This window comes from Pelobates fuscus, chromosome 3 (assembly GCF_036172605.1).
Source record: "Pelobates fuscus isolate aPelFus1 chromosome 3, aPelFus1.pri, whole genome shotgun sequence".
Taxonomy (NCBI): Eukaryota; Metazoa; Chordata; class Amphibia; order Anura; family Pelobatidae; genus Pelobates; species Pelobates fuscus.
In genome coordinates, this window is record NC_086319.1 from 159847134 (window position 1) to 159874748 (window position 27615).

Below are 27615 nucleotides of genomic sequence, written 5' to 3' on the forward strand. Positions count from 1 at the left end.
TACAGTTAGATTGAGATGTGGGAAAAAATAGTTTTTTCTCCCAGACTAATTTTTGGCTTAGACTATGCCAGGGGTAGGCAACCTTTGGCACTCCAGATATCCCTTGATGCTTTACAAGGATTATTGGAGATTTAGTCCACAGCATATTGAATGTTACCTACCACTGCAACAAGGGAGAGCAGAAAGGACCTCCTGCATGTAGTCCTGCTCTCCCAAGCATAGCAACCACTGCTCATGTGGTATGGATTCGTATTACAGGTTTTCCATGACTTGCGTTTTAAAAAAATGTAGCTGTCCATTTGTCAAACTATTTCTTGCTTGTAATTTGCAAGTTCATAGAACAGAAGACTAAGTGACACTGCACTTCTATAATCAACCAGTTTTAAAAAATAAAACCACCATTCACATGTAGCCATAAGTGTTCCAAGATTAAAATTTTATTTAAAATTCACAACACATTAAAAAATGGCAAATTAAATACAGGGACATTTTCATTTTAAATGTACAATTAATAAAAGCTTGAAACAGCCAGAACATTTTATGAAGACTAGATGTATAGATCCTTTCGCTCAGATTCTGGAGTTACATATGTACCAGGAGTTTGTTTTGTCGAGATCTAGTTAGCCAGGTAATTGCTTTTGCCAGGAATAGGATCCAGCACCATGTTATTGTTACAGAATATGGGGAGAGGGATACACAAGACTATTTACAAAATAATTGTTCTACCCCCAAGGCAGTGGTAGTTATTCCTTGCATTGCAGAGGTCTGAGCATCTTTTCCTATGAAGTCCTGCTTCTAGTTTGTAAGCAGCTACAATGCAAAGGCTAGCCCTCCTTGCCTTGTGATCATATGAAGCCAAGTAGTAAGAGGAAAGACAGGAATTGTTCATATGGGACATTGATCATGTCAATAGGGCTAAAGATGGGTAACAGATTCATTCTGAGCCAGATGAAGTCTCCAAATGACTAACAGCCCCCACAGGTAAAGCTCAGGGAGCGTGAATTTTTACCACCTACAAGGCGCTTTCTGCCCGAGCAGATCAAGTCCTGCTTTGAGGGGAGATCAGAGCAGACATCCTTTCCAGAATTGTGGGCTAACTTTGCCGCTTTCAGTTCCCTGTGGATGAGAAGAGGCAACAAATCAACTTTGAAAGCTTCATTAGCTTTAAATACAGCTTTCCAGTTATATTACAAACTGCAGGTCATCAAAACATACATAAGTATGCACCCTGGGAAAAATCCTTGTGTAAATGTAGGAAAGTTACAGAGTGCTCCTAAAGCCCACAACATCTAGAGTTCCAAAGGTTGCCCACTCCTATTCCTGATCAAAGAAGCTAGCTGTTGTCACTTAGCCAGCCAGGGCTGCAGTAAGTTATATTTACCGTTAAACCCATACATGGGGAGCTACAGTTAAAAAAAAAAAAAAAACGACAAATAGAATTTGAAAGTCACAATTTAAAGAATGTATTCCACTCTAGACATTCTTTACAGCAAAGTCAGTAATCTGGCATCTGTTTAATGCTACATTTATGAAGTTATGCTCTGTCAAAATCCAGGAAGCCAGTTTTTGTACTTTTAGTCTCATGTTTTACTGTTTCATATGCTGTAAATTATGCTACTGCATATAGATTATCTTAAAGGGATTCTCTAGTGCCAGGAAAACAGTTTTCCTGGCACTGTAGAATCATGCAGTGCCCCCCTCCCTCCCGACCTTCATCCCATGTCGCTGAAGGGGTTAAAACCCCTTTCAGACACTTACCTGAATCCAGCACCGATGTCCCTAAGAACTGGGTCAGGCTCAGTCCACACTCCTCCCCCGCCAGCAGGGGGGACCCAATGCGCATGCATTGCTGGGGATTCTGGCAACGCTGGAGGTCCTAATGATTAGCGTGAGGGTGTCCATCGTCGTTTAGATGACCAAAAGTAGTCCAAGAAGCCGGAAGTCCCTCTAGTGGCTGTCTGGTAGACAGCCACTAGAGGACGACTTAACCCTGCAAGGTAGTTATTGTAGTTTATAAAAACTGCAATAATTACACTTGCTGGGTTAAGAGTGATTGTAGTTTGCACCCTGAGCACTTCAATGGGCTGAAGTGGTCTGGGTGCCTGTGTCCCTTTAATACTTGGGATGGATTCAAGCAAATATAAACCCAAGCAGTGCTCTATAAGCAAAAGCTATCCTGATTCCCATGTATTAGAAACTATTCATGTGCAAGTCAGTTTGTAAAGGTCACACCAGATCACCTCTCAAGCATGGCAGTCTTGAACTTCTCCACATTAAGCTGTTTCTGGAGTTGAGCTGCCTTCCCAACAGATCGTCTCAAAACTGGGTTCTTTGCAAGAGCAGCAGCTGGGGGTCTCACAATGGGGTCTGGATGGATCAATACCTATATCGAAGAAACCATATTAAGTCAAGGCCTGCTTACTTTGACCATTAAATATTTATATATGGTGACCCGGTTTAGTTTGACAGTTATTAAAAATGTATTCCTCATGGCAGGGAAGATTATAAGCATCCTTTGATTTTAACATTAGTCATACAATCCCAGTGAAATATGGTACAAATGTTGTGGCAGTCTCTTAGGGGTGCCTGAGTGTCACTGCAAAGGATATCCTTTCCCTTTGGGATTACACCTTGCAGCACATAGAGCACTGATTATAGCAGTCTCACTAATTGAAATTTAGTCAAGGGTGAAAAATTTAATTGGGACAATGGTCACACTTATCTGGGGCCTCAACAGAAGGTCCCCAGGAGAATGGAATAGCAGCATTCCCAGCACCTTGGAGTGTGTACCTCGATGGATAATTTAATTAGCAGCTAGACACCTAGGCCTGTTAACTAGAAGCACAGACTTCCCAGGCCCACACCCCCAAAACAACCGGTATCGCCGGGAAGCTCTTTTCAGAGCACCTACTCTGTCCAAAAAGCACTCTGAGATTGCTAGCCAGATTTAGATAGAATTTAGCTGGCTGCAGCTATCCTCCGATCCAGGACATAGCTCCATGACGCTATGTGGATACTCCCGTTCAAAAACCACAGTGCTTTCCATGGGGACATGGAGCTCCCTAAACTACTGGGTATCAATGAATGCCTCACCACCCCATCCCTTCAAATAGCGCTCTCCTAGGTGATTCAGGGACAGAGGGTACTTTGAACAAGGCCGCAATCGGATAGGGAGTTCCAGGAGAGTTGGAGGTTGCTCCCGATCAGGTGCTCTGTGCCTCTACAATCTTATTGTGGGCCTGGGTTGCTTCTGATGCAGAGGAGAAGGGTCTGGGAGGCACAAGTTGGAGAGATACATTTGATGAATAAAGCGCTTTGGAAGGAGGTGGTTGGGAGATTTTCCCATTCTGTGTAGCTAGGTGGTATGTCACAAATGTAAAGGACTAAACTTTAAAGTATTAGAATAGTTATATTGTAAATTGGATGAGATACTTTGAGGATGTTTGCCATGGAAAGTTGTCATTGCCACATTAACAGGGATTGTCCAAGATGTTCTTTAATAACTGCACACTCTACCTTGTGTCCACTGGACAAAGATATGTAGGTTTGTCTATGTAATGAATCCAGCTATAAATTACTATTCATGCCTGACCATCAAAAGGTAAAGCATAACTGATTGAGGTCCATATTTTAAGGCACAAGCTACAGATATTCCATTTTAAGAAGCTTAACATTTACCCATCTGGAATAAACTTAAGAAAACATTTATCACTGAAATCATGTCCAAGTCAGGTTTCTGCAGCAAATTCCATTTTACCTTAATTAGGTCATGGAAAGCAGAGGTGAGCTGCTGGGGAATTTCTGGGATGCTGCCCCTCCGGATATGATGCCAATTTTCATCATTGCAAGGGAGAGGGCCTGCTCCAGCTGCCACAGCTATCGTAAGGCCAAGAGCAAAGATATCAGCCTTGGGCAGATGACTGTAATCCTGGAAGGGAAAACCAATAAAAATCTCACAGCACCATTCAAGCAAGCCTACTCCACTTTGATGTTTGATGCATTTCTTTGCCAAATTTAAACTGTAGGGCTCAATTCATGCCTACTACAAAAAAATGGATGACTTTTGGGCAGAACATTTGCCTTCGTTTTGTAATTTATGCACATTAGGTAGAGGAAATACATTTAATTTAAACAATCTCTAGACTCTACTAGTTCACCATATAGGTCTCACCAGTTGCAGAGATTGTCAATATTGATAATCACCATTAGAAACATTTGAGAACAGTTTGAGTTTGTTCCCCAAAAGGAAGTGCATCTGGTAGCGGTTAGGGAGTTTCTACAAACCTGTAGTTTTACATTGCAGGATTAAAACCAGAAGGTCACTGCACCCAGATGACTTAATTGAGATGAAGTTGTCTGGGTGACTTCAGACAGACATTTTCAAAAAGAAAACAAACAAAAAAAAAACAGAAGCTCTGAGATGGCCCTTTGAGCACAACATCTAGAGTTATGGATTACATACAAACATCTTCACCTTACTAGATCCTTTGACCTAGGCAACCACTGCAGCTTTGTCAAAGTACAGTTTTGAAGACACCATTGTAGGGTTAAACACACGCCTAGAGGATTTCTTCCCAACAGCGACTACTTGTTTAGCTACAAGTTGAATGAGCAGTGTTTGTGGACTTTCGCACTGTAGATGTTTGTACGCTATCCAGTCTGCCAGCTCCTTCTAGTGCCATACATTGTATGGATATAATAAGAGGCTGTAGTATCATAATGGAAATAAATCTTAAGTACACAAACCAAATGTAACATTACCTCCTGAAGAATCTCATTGGCCAGGAAGCGACTGTCACCTTCTTCAACGTGTGGGTTGGTGGCAGAGGTCACATGGCCAAGATCACCTGGAAAACAAGCAGTGACATCTGGATCTTAACAGTAGACCCAATACTCTGCCGACAGGATTACTTTTGGGATTGAAAGGGTAGTCTAGGAAGGACTGGGCTCCATAAATTAAAATTAATCTAGCCCAATTTTAAGGTCATGCAGTTAAAGGGACACTGTATTCCCTATAACCATTTAATTGGTTATAGTGCCTGGAGTCCCAAGGCCCTGTCCCCCCATTCATTTTAGAGCAGTTTAACACTAAATAAGGCTACTTCTCCACCCAGAGGTTGGCTCTTTTGAAGGTGTGGCCAAGGCAGTGATTACACTTTCTTTTAGTCATACCCTTTGTTCCTTTTGATAGGTTAAAGTCAGTCAGCTGACACGCAACTACTCACAGCTGCCCATTGCCGCTTAGCCCAATACTTCATAGTTAGCCAAAGCAGCACAGAGGGGAGTGTCTGCTGGGGGACTCTTTAGTATTAAAACAAAACTATTAAAAACTGTTTAATGCTGAATGAAGTTATAGCACTTGGAATTCGGACACTAACCAGTTTAATGAGATGGAGATACAGTGCCTACAGTGTCCCTTTATGTAAATTCCTGGGAATTTATTTTTACCCTGCAGTATATGGTCAACCTATGGCCACGCCATCTGATACTCCAGTAAACCCACAGAACAGAAGAGATTTTTCTCATGGATGTAAATTCAGATTAATGGGATAAATAAAGGAAATGAGGTTCAATTTAAAGCAACAATCCTCTGTGCCTCCAATCACCCACTAAGTCACAAACATTAAAAAATTAGTAACACTGTACAATAGGGGAGTGCAATCAAACCAATATATAAATCAGATACTTATTGTATGTTGTGGTTATTTTGAGCTAGTTTTTGTCATAACTGATGCCCTTCAGTTATGACAAAAATTAGCTCAAAATACCCACAACATACAATAATTATCTGATTTCTATATGTTGATTTGATTGCACTCCTTTGTTGTACAGTGTTATTTTACATCAGTGTTTTTCTTTTTTTCAGATTAATGGGAAGCTATCTGAAACTACCCACTTGCCCGCATCCATTAATATAGCTACATGCTATAAATTCTAATTGCTATATTACTGGAACATGTCAATGCAGTATAGATAGCAAGGGTTTTGTTCGAACAGGCTGGCCAGATCTGAAGTGGAGCCTGAGAAGTCCTAGACCGGATTGACAGCTGTTGCGTGATAAGGACGAGACTATGAGCAAGACTGTTTTTCCCCAGAATAGTCTATTCTTAAGAACAAGTGATACCCATTATTAGATTTTGATTGTATAAGGGTCCTAGAAAAAAATAAAATGTATAAAATAAAACAAGGGGGGTTGGCTGCACTCACCTGAACATGCATAAATGGCGGTGCTGCTGGGGGCCAAATTATACAATACACAAGATACAGCGCACTCACCTATCCACTAAACAGCAACTTCAATGTTGAAGGATTCCATTTGTTTTTTTAAAAACACCTAATCTATGCAAAAAATAATGGGGGATACTCTTCCTCTTGTGTTCTACATTTCAGAAATTTGTGGGGCAGTGCAGGAGGTGTCATCTTCACAGATACAATCAAGTAAAGTGCCAGTTTTCTGTGCCAGAGTTCATTATGTCAACAAAATGGTTTTCAAAATTTCTTCATATAAGGTACTCTATACAAACCAATCTTGTACAGAAGACTGGCAGTAGAAGTATCATCTTCTCCATCACTTTCATCCTCTTCATTCCCAGCAATCTTCCGACAGATAAAAATATTACCTGGGAAACGAGAGACCAGTGTTTACATTTGGAGAAAAAAAAAAAAAAACTCCATCCCATTGTTTGCCATTTATATTGTACCCACACCCTTACAGGCTATAGTTACTTCAAGGCTCCCTTTCATAGGCTAAACATTTTAGTACGCATAAAGGTAACCAAACCCCATAAGACACTAACTTGGCTTAATGTCCAAATGCACCAGACCAGTGCTGTGGATATATTTTAGTCCCATGGAAACCTGTAGGAGAATTTCTTTCAGCTCTTGCTCCAATATGAGGATTCCCCTTTTCTTGTTCTGTGTGAGGAGATCCTGCAAGCTGCCACCTGAGGAGACACACCTGAGGAGCTACTCAAAAATTTCAGAATTACAGTGACTAGGACTATTTTAAGCAATGACAGACCTGACAAACTGAGCAAAGCAGTGCACCTCAAATGGTTATATTAATCTGTCCCGACTCCCAATACATTCTGAAGTGAAAAAGCCAAAACATCAAAGAACGGTAAAATAGTTCATAGATGCCAGTCAGCTTAGAGCATTCATAAATGAGGTAATTGAGGTTAATTCTTGGGTTTAAACAATACAGTTAATTTGGTGTAACTATTTCAAAGTCTGTTTTTAGTAACATGAATGTGAATGCCATATTCTACTTACATTGGATTATAGAGACACTATTTTGGTCAAAATGTAAAGTTTCAATTCATAAGGAATAATAGCCTATGTATAGGTGTTCCATCTGAGGATTGTCACCTCAAGACTACAACTCAATTTTTCACTTTGATATCTCATTAAGCTTAATAAGTCTTCAGTACATACACAAAATTATTATTATTATTTTTTTAATATTGCTTGAGAAAATGTCACTATCTAGCTGAGCAGTCATGTTAGGTCAGATTTGACAGTTACTGACCAACTACTGCTTAACCCAACTTACCTGCTGCACTTCCTTTGTGTGAGCATGGGCAGGAAAGTTATGTTTAGCAGTAGTTGGTCAGATAACGGCAGAATTTGACACATGACTGCCTTGGCAGATAAAGTAAAATAAGTCCATATACAACTCGTAACACTATGGCTAAACATTACCGTGCTTGAGAACATTTAAATTTTACAGTGAACCCATCCTTTGACTTCTAACTGGTAACTGGTGTGCAAAAATGTTTAATATTTTGCCACTGTTTTCAGACTGGGAATGCAAATGAGGGCAACATAGTATCTTGCCTAGCAGGTAGCTAATACACCTAAAATTGATGTCACATCTAATAGTTACTTCAAAACCATCTAGAAGCAAACTTGAATGATCTTCAAAATCTTGCCACATGATACACTGAATGGGATACATTAAAGATTATCAGGAACCCTCATTTAAATCTTTACAATGCATCTCTTCAGAATTCCCAGTTAGAGAAATGTGTATGTTCATGACTGGGAAAATACTGTCAAAGGAGTCTGAGCAATCTTACCATTACAATACTCATTCTGAATAAGCATGTGATCATCCTCAGCCCAGGCGGAGTAGTATCGTACCACGTGAGGGTGGTGGCCAAGTACAGCATGGGCATAAACTTCCTTCAGGGCCAACTGCCTATAGGATTGGACAAGATTAAGGTTTACTGGTATGGTTTAATAAACCATTTAAGAGGGGAACACAAGACAATCTACATTGTTGACAACAGGGACAGACTGGAAATGATGGTATATAGGCAAGTTGCCCAGAACAAAATAAGAGCAAAAACAGGTTATACATATAGATGTGAAGAGAATGTCTGATTTTCTTGGTAAGGCAGGGCGTTTTGAAATGCAATTCCACAAAGTGATTGCCTCCCACCAATCATACCCACACTGCTTAGAGAGGAAACCCACCCATCCTCCAAAAGACCAGACTAATAGAGCAGGCAAATTAATACGGTTCTGCATCAAGTTGATGCAAAATACCACCTATAGCTACAGATGATATAATCTCTTATAAAAGCCACACTTGTACTTTCCATTAGATATATTTGCGCTCTTGATCCTGCAAGCCAATGACAGCAGAGGACTCCAGTATTCTAGTCATTTTATCCTTCCATGGGTTTATTTTAACCTTATGAAATGAACACTCCAACAAGTATTTTATTTGGGCAGTTGAACGTATCTTGCTACAAATTTAAAGTTATTTGTGAAGTATTTAAAGGACTACTATAAGCACCCAGACCACTTCAGCTTAATTGAGTGGTCTGGGTGCCAGGTCCAGCTAGGGTTAACCCTTTTTGCTGTAAACATAGTTTCAGAGAAACTGCTATGTTTACCTATTGGTTAATTCAGCCTCTAGTGGCTCTCATTGACAGGCGCTTCCACGCCTCTCACTGATTTTCAGTGAGACTATGCCAGCGTCCATAGGAAAGCATTGCCGCGCATGCACAGCCAGGGACGTCAGAAGAGGAAGTGAAGTCCCAGCGCAGAAGGAGCCCGGCGCTGGAAAAAAGGTAAGGGATTAACCCCTTTCCTTCAGCCCGGCGGGAGTGGGACCCTCAGGGCACTATAGTGCCAAAAAAATTAAAAATAAAGTGTATGTTTTCCTGGCATCTTTAAGTTAAACATCAGACTCACTTTGTGAATGCTAGGCTGTAACCAAGTCTCAATGCAAAAAGGCAGTTCTATACTAGAAAAGGGCATGACAAGAATGTGGTCCTCAAAAGGATTAATGTTGGAAACCAGATGGCCCAAAAATACTGATAAAATGTTACAGATTTACTCATGGGGCAATATTCTCTGAATTGCCTCTTCACTTCTGTAATGGCATTATAGACCTCCTAACCCTTCTATAATTCCTTAAAAGAACCACTAAAGTCACCCAAACCCCTTCAACTCAATAAAGTGGTCCACATGCAGAGATCATTTAGATTTAACCCTGCAATAGAAACTGCAGTGATTACATCCCAGAGTTTAACGCACATCTAGTGTCACGACAGCCACTAGAGGCACTTCCCCTTTGAGAACCAAGTCAAACTATACCCCATCAAATGCTGCTCCTAGATGGATGTATCAATCTATCTCAGCCAGGGAAGTTGCAATGAGGCCAGCACACTAATGGAGTAAATTAAAGTTGGAATAAAATTCTGGGGGGCGGAGCCAGCACCCGAGCAAGCAGGACGCACCTCGCAGTAGCTCCGCTGCAAAAAACCGCATACCGCTGAATTTAAGAGAAAAAAGCCATAAATAACAAGCTAAACAACGCTCTCGGTGTGCCTAACATCATGGGCAAAAAGGCCAAGAAATATAAAGCCGACCCCAGCTCCGGTACCAGAGACATAGGGACGTTTCTCTGCCCGACCTCGCGGCCGCAGCCCGGCCTAAGCAAGATGGCGCCGGCAGAGGCCTCCACCTCGCCGTCATCGGATGATGAGAGCCAGACAGCAGCCTACCTACCTCCACCGAAGGTACCAGCCAAGCCCCCGTCGCCCTTGAACTCGGGGACTCTGCCCCAGCCACGAAAGCGGATATAAAGGCGCTGATTAAAGAAATACAGGCGATGTTCAACGCCGATATGGCGCTCGTCAGAGAGGAAGTCTCGACACTCACAAGCCGCGTGGCAACAGTGGAAGAGACCCTCAGGGGTGCCGGGGTGGCCCAAACTGCCACAGACGCATCCCTGGGGTCGCTGCAAAAACAATGTAAAGCCCTGACCACACAGCTAGCTCATATGGAAGACAGGGCGAAGGCGCGGAATGTGCGGATCCGAGGGGTCCCTGAATCAGTTCCCAACTCTGAGTTGCCTCATTACTGCCGACGGATGCTAGCAACAATACTAATGCCTAAACAAGTGAAGCAGATGGGAGTGGACTCTGTCTTTCGGCTCCCCAAAGCCATTAAAGCACCTCTAGAAGCCCCAAGGGACGTACTTGTTAAATTTAACCGGGACTCTGACCGGGGGGCCCTCATGGGCGCTACCAAGGACTCTCCCATGGTCCCCTTTGAAGGAGCACAGCTGATCTTTTACAGGGACATTTCCAGGCACACTCTGGCATGGAGGAGATCCCTTGGACAGATCACTCAGCAGCTGCGGGAGAAAACCATCCCATACAAATGGGGGCAACACGACTGATGGCGGAGAAAGACGGCAGGATGCACATCCTAACCCACAAGTCGGAGGCGCCAGCGTTCCTCCGAGCACTAGGCTTACCAGCGGAGGCGGCCCCGGTGCACACCCGCCCTTCATGGACTGTCGCAAACATTAACCCATTTGTGCCTAGGGGGTCGAGAACGGACGCGCCAGAATCTCCTACATGAACTGTGTAACTGCTGTTTACATTGCCATTCGGGGTCTGGTTTTATTTTATTTTATTTGGTTTTATTTTATTGTATTTTATAACTTGTTTTGTTAAGAAGTTCACTTAAATTTTCATGCGGTTTGACTATAATGACCTCTAGCATACTGCTCCTTACACCTGGCTCTGCAAGCAGCAAGCCAGCCACCATGACCTGCTACTTACTCCTACCTTCCCCCCCTCCCTTAGAACACGTGCCCATCCCTTAGTATGCAGGCGAGAGAATCCAGGGCACGTATAACAGCCAACCCAGCCGACACGACTTCCCATAGACTAACCTTCACGGTAGACTAAGACCTTATCTACCAGTTGACAAATTGCATTACCCCCACACCCACGCGCCCTAGACAACAATAACCCCCGACAAAGCCTTATCCGACTACAAAGAGGGTGTACACGCTAAATGCCAGCAACCTCCAGTCACTGACTGACCTATCCGGCTGTAATGCTGAGAGGAATTCCTATCTGCAAATTTTCATTATAAAATTTGGGTATGTTATACGCAAGTGACGCTGTTTTTACTGCAAACTGTAACCTATCTTGAAAGCCTTTAGGGCACACACTGTAACATGATATGTTTCTGATTACCCGCAAAAATAAAGATTTACAAAAAAAAAAAAAAATTCTGGTCAAAGTGAGTGGATGCTAAATTTGGCACTCTTAAATAACTTTCATTGCAAAGGTCAAATGTCTGCAGTTTAGTCTCTGAACTGCTTTTTGTGAAATGTATCTGCACACAAGTTGCTAAAAGCGAGTAGAGCCTATATGGTGATAGGAGACAGTGGTGGAGCTGGGAAAAACAGGGGATAACCCCCTAAATAGTTGCTAAATATAGTGGGGGGAAAAAAAAAAAATAATCTACCAGCAGGTGCCTCCTAATAAGATATTGCAAATATTGCCTGGGTAAAGCCTTATCTCAGTAACAATAAGTGATGGGTAATTCATTAAAACGTAGGTTAATATTGTCGCGTAGAGGAAAAATAAAGAAAATAGTGAAAAGTAGATTCTAAGAACAGGATACTCCTACTCAGTCCTATTACTGTCTAATAGTATATTACTAATCAGAACAGTGACTACTGTTTGACAGGATAGCAGTGGGTTAAATGAGGGTAGTATATAAACAGCTGTATTCGTTATCAAAGAAAATCTCAATGGTGTAAATATTAGCAGTGAGGGCCAATTTATTTTATTGTAAACCATTTTAATCCAAACATGTCATTGCTTGAGGCTTAACTACAGCAGAAATGGTGGTTATCAACCCGGTTTAGAAAACCTTATCTGGGGTCCACCAGGAGTTGCTATCTGCCTCCACTAAAGCAGAGCTGAGAGCGCAGATCCAAGCCTGTCAAGTACAGTGCTTTGCTTTAACCCCTTAAGGACCAAACTTCTGGAATAAAAGGGAATCATGGGGACGCCGGACGAGATGGCGGCGTGAAACGAGGGCTCCCTTCAGGCTCACAGCTAAAACCCGCTAAACACGCACTAATCGACGGAAAAATGGGGAAAAACACCAAGCAACAGCAGGCTGCCTCAACCACCGGCACACCGAGGAACTCTCAACCGGCAGGTATGCGCCAATACCTTACTGCCCCGGCCGACCACACCGCACAGGCCTCCAACGGCGCAGAAGCCTCGGGCCTACCACGCCCGTCCTCACCGCAGGGCGAACACCCACAACAGGTACAGCCCGGAATTAATCCACCCCAGGCCCAGTTCCAGCCGGATTGGGCAGCACTAATTAGCAGCTTACCCACTAAAGCCGACTTAAAAGAGGCCAACACGGCACTACATAACTCCTTAAAGGGAGAACTTCAGGCCCTAAGAGAGGACATACAGGGAATCCATCACAAGCTAAACAAACTGGAGGCAGAATGTGACCAAGTGGTGGCGGCGCAAAACACAGCCGCGGACATCATACAGAAGCAAGCGGCCCAAATCCGCCAAATGGCCCTCCATGTTGAAGACCTGGATAACAGAGGGAGGCGGCAAAACATAAGAATTAGGGGCCTACCAGAAGATCTAGACCAAACTGCCCCAATACGCGACACCCTAACTGAGATATTTAACTCCCTCCTGCAGAGGCCTACCGAGACGCCCATCATCTTTATCAGGGCCCACAGAGCCCTCCGACCTAGGGGACCTCCAGATTCCCCCCCTAGGGATGTTATCTGCTGCCTACAACACTTTCAAGAAAAGGAAGACATCCTGAGAAGCGCTAGGGACAAGAAACAAGTCTCACATAATGGCCATGACATACAGCTATACCCTGATCTATCGCCGGCAACATTGGCGTACAGGCGGGCCATGCGCCCACTCACACACGTGCTACAGGCCAACCGGATCAGATACCGCTGGAACTTCCCAACAGGACTTCAAATTGCCACGCCGACTGGCCCTCTCACGGCGAGGGGAGAAGAAGATCTAGGGGACCTCATGAAGGAACTACAACTACCCCCACTACACATGACTTGGCCGGACCCACTGGCCTTCTATAACTTTGCTCCTGAGACACACCGCCAGGCACAGCAACCTCCCAGAACCCGGAGGACGAGACAACAGGCTACTCGTCCCTCGGGGGCCAACGCATAAGAAGACAACCGCAACCCTTCACCTCCGGAACCCACGGGAGACCGACCGCAACCAAGCTCACAGTCGCCCACCCCCACTTCGAGAGACTAAAGATACCCCGCACGTCTGAAACGCAAGTATACAGCCCAATGGGCGATAGACACTCAGAACTTACATGGCCACAGGGAACTAGAGACACAGGCGGACATGTTCTGCCCGCAGAGTATAAAGGACAATGCGATACCAAGACATTGCTCCGGACTCCAGATTCCACCACCTAGCTGAATAGTCAGGGGCAACATGGTCCAACTGGGGAAGGGTCACTATAGGGAAGAGAACACGCTCGCAAACTTATCCAACCTTAGCTGGAATAACATAGGGCAGACCCGTATCCCGGCTGGGCCCTACCGCCGGAGCCCACCCGACCTGTGACGAACCTCGGGGAGCAGGCGGGGGGCTCCGCTGGTGGGGCACACCTGGGAGGGGAGGAACAAACGACCAAACACTGTAGTACAGATGATGAGTAGTCGGGTGATACGGAAGACCCAGAAGGGGGGATTGCACGAATATCTGCTTTATGAATGTGGGAGGGGGACGGGGTCAACAAAGGGCATACACCCTGGTGATTATCCTCTTAGCATGGCCAAACCACCCGTACTGCTTTACTACTAAACCCGCCCTGGGTCTCAGGCACCCACAATTCGGACCCAGCCTTCCACACGCATAGGCCCAGTAGGGGGTGCCACTCATGATACGGGATAGAGAGGCCCAGAAACTCGAGCACTACCTGACCCAGACGTCCCAGTTATGATCAATCACCATGTGTGGGAATTGTGTGGGATTTGGGGGGGGGGGGGGGCGAAATGTACACGATCTAGTGAAGTTGTCAAACTGTTTAGACTTGTTTTCACCTGTTGTGATATGTAACCAGTTATACCGCTGTTATATTAATGCGACCTTATTACAAATGACAGACCAGCCACACGCTGACTTAAGGCACTCATCGACACGCACCCATACAGGCCTTAGGGCCAATACACCCCGAGGCGGGGACGACAGAAATGCACATATCAAACGAACAAAGACGAGCCACATAGGGAAGCCACGTGACCTGACGCGCCACAGGGACACCGACTCGCCACACCGGACGCCCAACCGACGCCCTACAGGGAGGCGCCAACCAGGTAACGAGCCGCTCACGACACCTCTGGAGGTGCGGTGGAGTGAGGCTCACCGACGCCTATACCTCATCGTCATTAGGTAGTGACGAGACTCCCGGAGGCATTTCCACACCTCCACCACTCACCCTTCCACCCAGACCCCCATACCACCTCCATCCCCACCCTAACGCCTACCCCTCTGACTGTACCCTCCCCGACACACCTGAGACCCGACGTGCCTACTCGACAGGCAGAGACCCCAGACGGAGACACCCCCTTAAACCCGTCCATACACGAACCGACCACACGACATGACGTTGACTCCCGACCAATTACGTGTCCTCACAATAAATGCTAAAGGACTGAACAAACCGGAAAAGAGGACGGGGGCCCTACGAGACTTCCACAGACACAGGGCCTCAATAGTCATGATACAGGAAACCCACTTCAAAAAAGGGGAAAGACCCAAACTAACAAACCATCACTATAGCCAAGGGTATTACAGCGACTACCATGGTGGTAAGGCCAGGGGGACAGCGATACTCCTCCACAAAAGGCTGCCGTTCCAGGAGGGGGGATGCATGACCGACGACGAAGGTCGATACCTATTCCTCAAAGGGACAATTGCGGGACACCAATACACGTTCGCAAGCATCTATGCACCAAACAAACAAGCGCGCTTTCTCAAACAGACACTACACAAGCTCCAACACTTCACGGCAGGGACTCTCATTCTAGGGGGGGGACTTTAATATTGCGCTAGACCCGGCATGGGACACTTCATCGGGCGTCTCCCATGTCCCCACACAACACCTACAACACATCAAATCCCTTCTCCGTAGCCAGCGCCTAGTTGACTGCTGGAGAGCCCACCACCCAGATGAAAGGAACTTCACTTTCTACTCCCAACCACACAACTCCTACTCTCGGATAGACCATGTCTATACCACGCACCACGACCTCTCCCTGGTGACTACAGTCACAATCGGTGGGGCCACCTGGTCGGACCACGCCCCAGTATTACTGACCCTGACATCACCACTTTACCGTCCCACAAACCCGAAATGGAGACTCAATGAGTACCTCCTAGCCAACCAAGAGATCTCGGGCTTCATAGGCGAGAAAATAAAAGAATACCTCACACTCAATACGACCGAACAGACCTCCCCGACAATCCGTTGGGAAGCGCACAAGAGCGTGATAAGGGGACACTACATACAACAGGGGGCACTACTGAAGAAACGGACCGAGGCACGGTTAAACAACCTACTGTCCGACATCCACAAGGTAGACGAACAAAACAAACTAACACCTGACAGCACACACCAATCACGACTTCAACTAAGGAGAGAGCTCGCCACCCTACTGCACACCAAACACCACAGAGAAGCGATAAGACACAAGGCCCTCTTTGCACAACAGGGAAACAAAAGCGGCAAGCTCCTAGCCGCGATGCTGAAAAAACAGAGACAACACACTTACATTGACAAGATTCGAGACAAACAAGGGAAATTACACCATCTCCCGAAAGACATACAAAACACCATCCGCACATATTACTCGGACCTGTACACGCTGCCACAACCACAAACTCAAAAGGCGAAAGCCCACCTACGCGAAGCGATCAGGAAATACCTAGCTGAACACCCACTGCCGACCTTAGACCCAGACATAGCAGACATGATAGATGTGCCTATCACGATAGAGGAATTAGCGATGGCAATTAAGCAAACTAAGACAGGTAAAAGCCCAGGGCCGGATGGCCTACCGACCAAATACTACAAGACCTATGCTGAAGACTTATACCAACCAATGGTAGAAGCCTTTAACGCAGTCAGGGAGGGACACAATATCCCTAAACAAGCCCTAGCGGCGCATATCTCCATAATCCCCAAAGACGGTAAAGACAGGGAACAATGTAGTAACTACAGGCTCATATCGCTCATCAATTGCGACATCAAGCTAATGGCCAAGATCCTGGCCACACGGCTCACAAAACATGTCCCATCGCTGGTCCACCCGGACCAGGTGGGGTTTGTGGCGGGACGTGAGGCCCGCGACAATACCATCAGAGCGCTTACCCTCATGCACGGTAGTAAAGGTAAGAGGGAAGGCCTTCTTCTCCTGTCAACTGACGCAGAGAAGGCCTTCGATAGGGTCTGCTGGGTGTACCTCTTCGAAGTGCTGGCCCAAGCAGGACTAGGACCCCACCTGAGAAGGTGGATAGAGGAACTTTATCGGGAACAGACAGCCCAGGTAATAGTTAATGGAGCGCCCACGGAGACCTTCACCATACACAACGGCACGAGACAGGGTTGCCCCCTCTCCCCACTCTTATTTGTTCTCGCACTAGAACCGTTCCTCTCACACATTAGACACAACACAGACATCACCGGAGTGGAAACAGGGCAAGTGCACCACAAGGTCGCCGCGTACGCGGACGACATGCTCTTTGTGGTGACCAAACCCGAGATCTCCCTTCCAAACCTGCAGAAAGAACTAAGGGAATTCGGGACCATATCAAACCTAAAAATCAACCACGGGAAATCATTCATTCTCAACGTCAGTGTAAATACTGCACAAGCAGAGCCCCTACGGCACAGCTTCCCATACCAATGGGCCGAACACAAAATTAGGTACTTAGGGATATGGCTGACAAGACATAGTGAGGACTTGTACAAAGAAAATTTCACGACCACACTACAATCATTCCAAAGAGACATGCGAGAGTGGTCCTTCCCACACATCTCCTGGCTGGGAAGGGTCCAGGTCCTGAAAATGAACTTCCTCCCACGTCTCCTCTACCTCCTCCAGGCCATCCCCATAGCGATCCAAAAGACATTCTTCGGGTCCCTTAGATCAGAGATGACCAAATACATCTGGAACGGGGGTAGACCTAGATTGAAATTCACCACACTAACTCGCCCCAAAGACAGGGGGGGAATAGCCCTCCCAGACTTCTACCGATACTACGTCGCGGCGCACCTACTGCGGATCGTAGAGTGGTCAAAAGATACCGTCGGGAAGCTCTGGAAAACAGTAGAGGAAGCAGAAGTGGGCAGACCGCTCTCCGGACTACCCTGGGGCCGGGAGGCAGCGGATGGGAAGGATATGTCCATATACACATGGCACACTTTGAAAGTATGGAGGAGAGCCTCCAAGACCGGCAACATGTCGCCATTCCCCTCCCCCCTTCTGCCCCTTACATATAATCCCGACTTCCCCCCGGGACTAGACCCGAGAGCACTTCGCAACATTCTCCCGGGCGAGACCCCTCGCCTACGCCACATCCTCCAAGCAGGTGAATGTAAACCACTGACAGCCCTACTAGGGGAGACACCTATGACATTCATGCACAGGTTCAGACACAACCAGCTAACTAACTTTATCCGAACGCTACCGCAAGGCCCGGCGCTCACTAGGGGCCTGACCACAATAGAAGCGGTCAGCGCAAGCCCAGATCCACTCCCGCATGGAATATCCTATCTATACTCCATGCTGCAACTAGAAACCCCATCCGACACACCACTTTACATGGGTAAATGGGAGACGGCCCTACGCATCACACTCACGGATAAGGAATGGGAGTCCATCTGTTACCTAACACACCACTGCTCAACACACAGTAAAACTCAAGAGACAGCATACAAATTATTAACACAATGGTACAAAACACCACACCTCCTACACCAAATTGACCCAACCCACTCTGACCAATGCTGGAGATGCGAAAAAGAGGTGGGAACCATAAAACACATATGGTGGGACTGTGAGAAAATCAAAACATACTGGGAGGGAATACACAAGGTCCTGGAGAAGTTCTCGGATGCGCCCCCCCCCCTGGAACCGGCTGCAATGCTCCTACACCATACAACTATCCCACACTCTAAATACAAAAAATCTATAACCGTTAGAATACTTAACACAGCCAAACAGGTGCTCCCCCAATTCTGGAAGCAAACTACAACACCCCCACTACTGACATGGTTTAGCCAAATGGAAGACCTTAGGAAAATTGAGGAACTGACGATGACGGCCAACCAGACCCATAAGACCTACCTAGACATTTGGACACACTGGATCCTTGAGACAGCAAAAGAAGGATTCCAACAGACCATCAGAACTAACGCCCACTGAGACACAGCCAGACTAGACCAACCCACAACAAACACGACTGAGGACGACGGACAAAGGACGCACCCGATCCCCCTCTTCTACCCGACATACCTTCAACCCATCCCCCTCCCACCTCCCCCCCCCCCTGTTGACCTAGCTACACTCCGGCCTCAGCCCCCAGGAACGCACCAACACAAGGGAGAACGACAGACCCTAAACAAGAGCTTACCCAGCCACCGTAGACCCCCAGCCAACACTACATACAACCCTGAAATCTAAGGAACCAAACAAGTTTCGGACTTACCAACTCACTCAACCCCTCGGGGGGACAGACATAGAAAAGGAGGGTCCAACCACAGTAAGGGAATAAGGAAAACAAGGAGGGGAAGGAGCTAACTCACACCCCTACTGAAGAAAGTAACCCACAAACTACGCTCCAACAGCTATGGTGGCGCTCACTCCACCTGACTCCCAAACACACCCAAACCACACAGACACTGGGGGAGACACCAGCTAACACACACTTGACTATTTATCCAACCAGAAACGTGACTGAACTGACATTAGTGATTTGCGAACCCAACAGCAATGTGGGCCTGCGTGCCCGAACTGTTAATGTTGATTTAAAATAGCATATAATTCATTATGGAGACCTGCGAGTCTCACAGCTTCAAATGTCTTGATTGAAAAACAAAACACAAAAAGAAAAGAAACAATGGACATAATATCTACAAAAATGAGGCCAACACCGTACAGAGATGATATGTATTGCATGGTATTACCCCCGTATTGTTCGAAACCTTATTGTCTCCCTTTTTACATTCTGTACCCACATAACTTTATGCCTCAATAAAAAAGAGATTTACAAAAAAAAAAAAAAGGGAATCATGACATGTCACGTGTCCTTAAGGGGTTAAGAGAGCCAACAAGCTCTTACATAAGAGATTCCAGATCTGGTAGCGGAGAGGAGAAGAACAGTACCCTATCTACACTAGCAGGAGCCAGGTAATGTTCCTCTAAAGTTTAAACTGTTTGAGACACTTGATTGGTAAAGTGTTTGCATGGTATTATAGTTCAGTTTTTGGCTAGTGGCATCTCCCACTAAAGAGATGGGCTACCAAAGGACACATTCATGCTAGGAAAATCATGCTTTAAGAACTACTAAAAGCCCATTATACTCACTCATCTGTGGAACCAGCCAGTGGCTTCTTGGAACGTTTAATGGCATATAGACATCCATCTAGACGCTTCACACACTTGTACACAGATCCAAACTCTCCATCCCCAATTTTCTCTATCTCCAGGAACTCAGTCTTGTAGCGAGAGACCATGTTGGTCTCTCGCAGCACAAACCTCTGCTTCAAAAGGGGGGCAAAATTTTAGTGATCACAGTGATGAGAAGTTACCAAATAAAAAAAAAAAGTTTTAACCCAACACTACACATTTTCCAATCTGAGATATACAGTGGAGTTCTTTTTCACATCCAAGTTGTGGTCAGTGACCCATCTAACAATTTTTATTTAGCATTTCACAGCAGTAGCATAGTACATGTTAAACAACTAAATATTAAGGCCATTGGAGTTTGACATGTTGTACCAGAACCCTTCCCTAAATAAAACAATGTCAAACAAATTTCTTATTTGAAGTGTTATTGAATTTGTGACCAGAGGTGGGGCTGGTCAAGTACATTACGTGATTGACTTCAATCATTAATGAAAGCATAATTTATAACTTCTAAACACCCTTACATATTCTAAAAGGCATATTACTTTAACGAGTACACACAATTTATGGCTACTAAAAGGCATTACAGACTGACCAACTTTGACCCCACTAGGCATATCTGGCTTCCAGATTAAACAAGTTTAAAATAATTTCAGAACATCTAGCACATTTAAGTGAAGATAAATTCAGGTAGTGTCTGCTGAACAATCTAGATTGTGTTCCATTTGGAAGTTGACCTGAAACTTTATTATCAGATTGTTTTCCTGGCACTGGAGATTCCCTTTAACCAATTGAGACAAGTGCCTCCAGGGGCCTCCTGGCTCCATAGCTTCATTTAGTGCCTGGAGTATTCCTTGTGAAATGTTTATCCAGTTTGTTTTTTGCCCAGTTGCTGCAATTTTAAGGAATTCATGAATTCAAGCAGAAAAACCGGTCAGTGAAGGACTATAGTCATTAAAGTGTGTGCTGGGGTTTCACAAGTGCCCAGGCCCCAGAAATTTGGGGAGGAAGGCATTTGGGATCACAAGTTACCCTCTGCTTGTGTGAGTTGGTACCCCATCATCATCTGTTCCTGTATGCCAGCTAGATTTTGCTGGTAAATTTAAAAAGTGATACTGTAAACATAACCACTGTTATTGTATAGTGCCAGACGGTGCTATCCCATAGTAAGCTGTCAGACTGTTTTGCATCAATATACATTGAAGCGGAAGTGAAGTTCATATTTCAGCATTACTCCACAGACTTTAGACATTAATTGGCAGTGAACGGTCAACTAACCCTTTCAGCCAATAAATAATGTTCAAAGTTGAAATGTTAAGCTGTAAAGCTGTACACTTTTCCTTGAGCATATCAGTACACAACGGACTGACCGTTGGCCCCAGAAGAGCAAAGTGTCAAACTGTTCATAAGCTGCCTGGAATCCTACTCTGGGATGGTGCCAGTGGCTCCTGTAACACCAACACTACAGCAGGCCATAATGGTTGTGCTCAGAGTATCACATTATGATGTGTTTGTTTTACTAGTAATCATACAATTTATACTTGTTAAAAAAAATGCCATGTAGTTACTATACCTTAGACTGAAGTCCAGGATGTTCCCTCTCCCCATATTTTGCAGGTTCAGATCTAAACGACAGTAATAAAAAAATATTAATTAAAACTACGTTGCATTGCCATCTGTTTGAATGTTTAACTACTTGTGACTATTTCCACAAAGCAATTTATAGCTAGATAGCAGGTGTACAGCCACATAGAACACAGATGTTATTACTGAATGCACACATTGAGAGATTTGAAGTAAGGTCCTAGTTTATAACCTGCAAGGTTTCTTCCTCCCATGTCTGGCATCTGCTCAGCAGGTCTCATCTCCAAGACTCCGGTAGAGTTTGATCAGCCTATACAAATAATATTTACATCTACACTGCATGTAGTTGGGCAAGTCTCAGGAAGTCAAAAATGAAAGCCAAACCTAGAAGAACAGTGATCACCAGTGGCTATATGTAAAGGAATCAGATTTAATTCTGATCACAGAAGGTACCAACCTTATGGACACCCAAATATCTGAATTCACTTCCTGTATGGTGGGCGTTTCACTTGGAAATTAATCCTCAGCCTCTGTTTATGGTGCTTCTAGCATTTTATATTAAGTGGAGTTTCAGTACTTATTTGAAGGTTAAGTGTCTCTATACTATATGTATACCTGGTCAGAATAATAGTCCACAGAACTCTACAGTGCTGTATTACAAGTGGACCTTTATTCAATTAAATAGAATGTAAAAAGTCTAAAATAAGTTCCCAGCCAGATTCCTCCACACCAGGCTAAGATTAAGCATCTCATCTTTCTCTATGGGGACATCTCATTACTTGCCCATGAGTATTAGGGAAATAAAATATACATATTTCTAAAAGAACCAAATCCGTTTTGCTGACGATTCGAGAAATTGGAGTCAAGTGGTCAAGAAGGAGGAAAGAATAAAATCCTCCACACAAGGGAGTTCCAGTTAGATTGCATAGTCTGTGGATGCATGGGTTATGAAAGTGGATTGTAAATGGTTGTAATTTTTTTTTTTATTGAAGATAACTCCTACTTGGTACATTTTCAAGTTGAATGATGACTTAAGCACTGGAGTGATTCGAAAATATATTCCACTCAAATGAGATTTTAATATTTGTTATATGTACTATTTACGGTTTTTATGTCTTGTAATCAATACAATAAAAATCATGTTAAAAAAAATTGAATATACATATATAGAGCAGTTAAATGTTCATTTCTTTGACCGGTTTTAAACTGATAGCCATATTGTGATTTAGCACGGGCATGTGCAGCATGTAGTTCTGCTCTCTTGGGAGGGGAAACCGTCTACCTCATTGTAGGTGTGCACACAAGCAGGGACAAAATGTTAACACCCATGTCAACCTAGTGGGCTGTATGTGCTGATGCTATATAACCCACACATGAGAAAGTGCACTTTGCAATAATGCGTGAACTAACCCTTTTAATCAGAATTTGAAGTGGACATACAATGTGCAATTAGAGTTTAAGAGTGTGCCAGAGGGATATGCAACAAAGACTTAAACTGAGACTCCATACTAGAATTGACTTCAACTTTTTATCATATGGATACTGTATTTAAATATTTAAATGACAATATTTGCCTGCATATTCAAGTTCCAAAAAGGGTATAATAGGGTATACAGATTTAACTCTCCCAGACCAGGAAGAGGCTCCACCAGTCAGGAACCTCCGATACTGGTCAGCGAGTTAGTTTTTGCTTGCATCCCAGTCCCTCCCCCTTGCTGCAAGGTTACCTGCACGAGTCATCTCTATCCTTCCTTTTGCCATTTGGCAGCAACTGCATTTGGCGGTATGTATCAGGGGTGAAGGGGTTAATATTAACCAGAGCAGGGTCATCAAAGTCAGCACCAGTCCCAGCTGCAAAGCGCAAGAGCCTCTGACCTCTACAGGGTACTCTGGTCCCAGGCGAGGGGAAGGCTTTGTACATTAGACTCTACAGAGGAGAAAATGCAATTTGTATCATCTAGGCTTACAAAGCGCAGTGTCCAGTGCAGGAGACTGAATACGATAATTCAAACCACATGATACCTAGCCTGGGTACCCCCAGATAATGACAATTATAACATTATCCGACTACAGGCCAACAAATTCACATCTACAATTTACATTCATACAGGTTCTTTCTTGCATATAAAGAGAAGTTGCATAAAGTCCATTCAGTGTTGCGTAACTTTTACTTTCCATATATCTAGGTCAAACACTGAATACTGTACCCCACCCCATTCTCTTCTAGTTTGAAATAGCTGTTCTATTCTGTAGAACAGAACGCAGAAGCAATGTTTAAAGGAACACTATAGGGTCAGGAACAACGTTTATTTCTGATCCTATAGTCAGAAAACACCATTTAGGTGGCCGCCTTCTTAGAAACCGTTAAAATGTACCTTATTTCCAGCTTTCCACGGATCTGCAGGTGCTGGCCCCACACCCAATCTGCCTCTTTGGCTGACATCAGAATTAGTTATCTCAGCTAATCCAATGCTTTCCCACAGGAAAAGCATTGGATTTACCAAGATAGTCGAGGCGGGTTGAGGCTGTGCCAAACACTGCCCTAACCAATAAGCATCTCCTCAGATGCATTGAATCAATGCATCTCTATGAAGAAAGTGGAGTGCCTCCATGCAGAGCATAGAGATGCTGAACATCAGTGCTGCACGCTATGCAGCACTGTCCCAGGAAGCAACTCTAGTAGCCATCTGAGAAGTGGCTGCTGGAAGTGTCCCTGGGCTATGAAAAGAGTGTTTACTCCAAAAAGCCTGAAGAGAATAATTATACTCACCAGAACAAATACAATAAGCTGTAGATCTAGTGACTAGTGTCACTTTAACAGACCAGTTCCATTTCATGGCTGAAGACGACACAGCACAAATACACTGGTGTCCTATAGCCAATATATACACCTCAAATGCATTATTACTTACTTTTGGAGTGTATGGAGTGTCACACAGTTTCAGTTTTTTCATTGCATTGTAGTGCAATGGGCTCCCTGGGCATTCTTCCTGTGTTGGGGAGTAATCACTATAAGGACTGAGCTCGAGGTTTTCTTCCAAGGCTGGTGAGTGGCCTCTTTCATTACGCTGTGGTGTAATGGGGTAAGTGTTATTGCTAGTCCTCCATGTCTGTTGGCGGTTACATTTTTGAGGGCTTTGGAAGTCTTCGGCATTATCATCCTCAACACATGAGAAGTCTAGTCGCTGAACAAGCCCAGATCCACAGGCTGTGGCAAACATCATGCCTGCAATAATACAATACTTCATTGTTGAGTCATGTGATAACAGTGCTACAAGAGTTGTAAAGCAAGCAAGAGATTTAAGTCGTCAACGTTTTAATGTCAGAGTTGGATTGGCAACTTTAAAACATACAATATATAGTTATGGTGCCAGGAGTGCCCTCCCAGAGTAATCTTTTTACAACTTACCTTAACCTCCTCGGTGCCAGCGTCAGTTCTGGTCTACCTTGGCAGAAGTAGTCAAGAGGTTTTCATTGAGCTAAGCAGGGCTGATCCAGCCAATGATTGCAGCTCTGCACAGCGCAGTTGTGCCATCAGGAAAGTAAAAAAAACAAAAAAAAAAACACTGAAGAGTTACTCAGCCAAAAACAGAATATGGGAATGGGCAAGAACTCTGTAAATGCCCGTGTGGGTGTCAATATTTTGCTTACTTGTGCCATTACTGCGAGAACTTATACCGTTTACATATCAAAACTGATCTGAAATGCCGGCAAGCACCATAAGCATGAAAAACAGCAATATGGGCTGATAGTTTTGGGCCTCATCTGCCAAGTGTAGTCAATACCCTTCTTGGCACAGTACCCAAGTGGACTATGTATAGATCACCATTGTAACTTCAGAGACCGTAAGCAAATGCATTACTCTGGGAGGGTACTCCTGGCACTATAGACACTAGAAATGTCCTGATGAGGACATCCAGGGTTGGGGAGGGGAGCACAATGGGTCACCCCCGCCCCCCCCCCCCGACGTTGACAGAGAAGCGGAGACAGAACCTGACCCAGCACCAAGGAAGATCAGTGCCTTGATCAGGTAAGTGATAAAGGGGTTTAACCCCTTCAGCACCACAGGGGAGCAGCATGCTATAGGTTTCCCTTTAAATGGACACGCCATTGCCCAGCTAAAACTAAAAATATTGTTTATTAGACATACGCCTAATGGCAACATTTATTTACACATCTTTTATTTTGAGATTTATCTAGAAACTGCTAGCAAATGTTGCAGATCTTTTATATGCAGCATTTGCAAGCCCTACCCTTCTTCCCCAGCCCATCTTTAAGCGGTCTGTTGTCAAGTTTTCCAATGCTACTCAATAAGACCTATTTGCAAGGCAGGTGCTCTGAGCAAGCACTGCCTCTTAACCCTTCCTCCATCACTATTTAGTGGAAAGGGACATTTGAAGTCCAACACTGCATGGGTTAAAGCAGTTGAAACCCTTTTGTTAGTGGTTGGTGAGCTCTGGATTATGTATAAAGAGGAATTTTGACTTCTAGGAGTGAAACAAATTGAATGATCCAGCCGATTGCTTCATGTTTAAAATGTTGCCCAACATATATTTATTTTAGGTACCATAACAACTTCATCTAAAAGAACCATGTGCACTTTTACCTTAAGGTGTTAAACGGTTCTCAAATGGTTAAACCCCAAAGTGAGCCTAGCCTCCAGCGTGGATCTCGACACCCCATGGCGGATTCTGGCTTTTGAAATCTCAATGCTGCCAAGCAGGGGCACCACTGATTGGTTGAGAGCAGTCAGCGGCACCCCTGTCTGGCGGTTTTGGGTTAAGCCATTTGAGAACAGAGGTAGTAGTTCCCATGGGGGCCTCCTGGCACCATAACTTCATTTAGATTAGGTGGTTATGGTGCTCAGTGTTCCTTAAACACCTTTATGGCCAGAAATGCTGGTTTCACTGCCCAGTACCACCATTATTGATTAGTACCTGGTTTCAAGCATTGTTTCACTCAAGCATTCCAAGCATAGAACACCATTTTCAAGGACAATACAGTTTGAATTGTGAGAATACAGGAGTTAAGTTTACAATTTCACAGGCCCCTTTAAAGGATAAATTACTTGTAGTTTTTAGAATATATGCCTTATAATACAACTGCTCACTTTGAGCTAATAGGGACACTAGCAAACATTGCCAACGGATATATATTCACAACATCATAAAGAGAACCTTATCACCAAACCAATACCTAATCCTGTACCTGATAATTAGCAGCAACGCCCATACTTAGGAAGTAAATGAAAGCCCAGCTTTTTAACAGAGCTCTTATTTATCCTGTAGTATCCGGACAATTGTACTGGAGCACCTGAACAATCATGCTCCCCCACCCTTAACCGTTTCACTGCTCACAACCAGCTAATTCTAGGCCGTCCTGTGTTAATATCAGTAGGGTTATCATATACACCAAGGGGTTAATTCACTTACCATCAGCATAGGGTTATTCACTAAAATTCTCATCACAGTAAATTAAAATGCAAAATGTAAACAGCAATGGAGGATTTGGGTAAATTCACAAAGTCAGCTTTAGTAACAGCTTGACTATTTTAAACCATTTTTTTAAATACAGTTTTCAATTTAGAAAGTAAATCTCCTTATTTCTATGCTATAGTAACAATTTGGCTAGTTTATTACTAGTTTTTATTTCATTTCAACAATTCCAGTTTTAGAAATTACTTTAGGATCAACAGCATAAATAGAAGTGTTTAAAGGTTTAAATATATAGATTTTAGTTTTAGTTTTTTTTTATTATTATCTGGATTTAGGGGTTTAACCACTCACTTTATGAAATGTAGCAAATTGAATTCAAGTTTGCAAAATGGCTGAACTTGTAAAATGCTCCAACGCCACTATAGCTATTTTTCCCAAGTCTGGAGCTGACTCCAATAATTTAATTTAAATTACTCAATATAGGCAGGCACAAAAGTTCATACATATTTATTTTTTTCATCGAACCACAAGCAATATTTTTTTTGTACTTGTAATCCCACTTGGAACTTCTTAGCAGGTGCACCCTAAATCCCACATTGCTAAAAG

General features: G+C 44.2%; 1 protein-coding gene across 2 annotated transcripts; it reads right to left on the reverse strand.

The window, feature by feature from the left end:
* Positions 1-486: 486 nt before the first annotated feature.
* Positions 487-26857, reverse strand: WEE2 (WEE2 oocyte meiosis inhibiting kinase). Of its 2 annotated transcripts, none has more exons than XM_063445306.1 (12): positions 26783-26857; positions 24487-24800; positions 23302-23501; positions 21564-21615; positions 19949-20121; positions 8079-8200; positions 6798-6944; positions 6525-6620; positions 4762-4847; positions 3758-3928; positions 2241-2383; positions 487-1116 (listed from the first exon to the last, which is right to left on the reverse strand). In XM_063445306.1, exons 2-12 carry the CDS (start codon positions 24796-24798, stop codon positions 966-968), a joined length of 1653 nt encoding a protein of 550 aa, XP_063301376.1. In that variant the 5' UTR covers positions 24799-24800; positions 26783-26857; the 3' UTR covers positions 487-965. The 2 variants fall into 2 exon arrangements, with proteins under 2 accessions (XP_063301376.1, XP_063301377.1); XM_063445307.1 differs by lacking the exon at positions 26783-26857 and adding an exon at positions 24984-25074.
* Positions 26858-27615: the final 758 nt, after the last annotated feature.

Excerpts from the sequence above, each read along its gene's own strand:
- WEE2 (XM_063445306.1), bottom strand. The coding sequence starts at position 24,798 with ATGATGTTTGCCACAGCCTGTGGATCTGGGCTTGTTCAGCGACTAGAC. Across the intron at positions 21,616-23,301 it reads GATAGAGATGACTCGTGCAG|ATCTGAACCTGCAAAATATG; the intron begins GTAACCTTGCAG and ends ACTGTCGTTTAG. Across the intron at positions 2,384-3,757 it reads CTTTCCATGACCTAATTAAG|GTATTGATCCATCCAGACCC; the intron begins GTAAAATGGAAT and ends TCTTCGATATAG.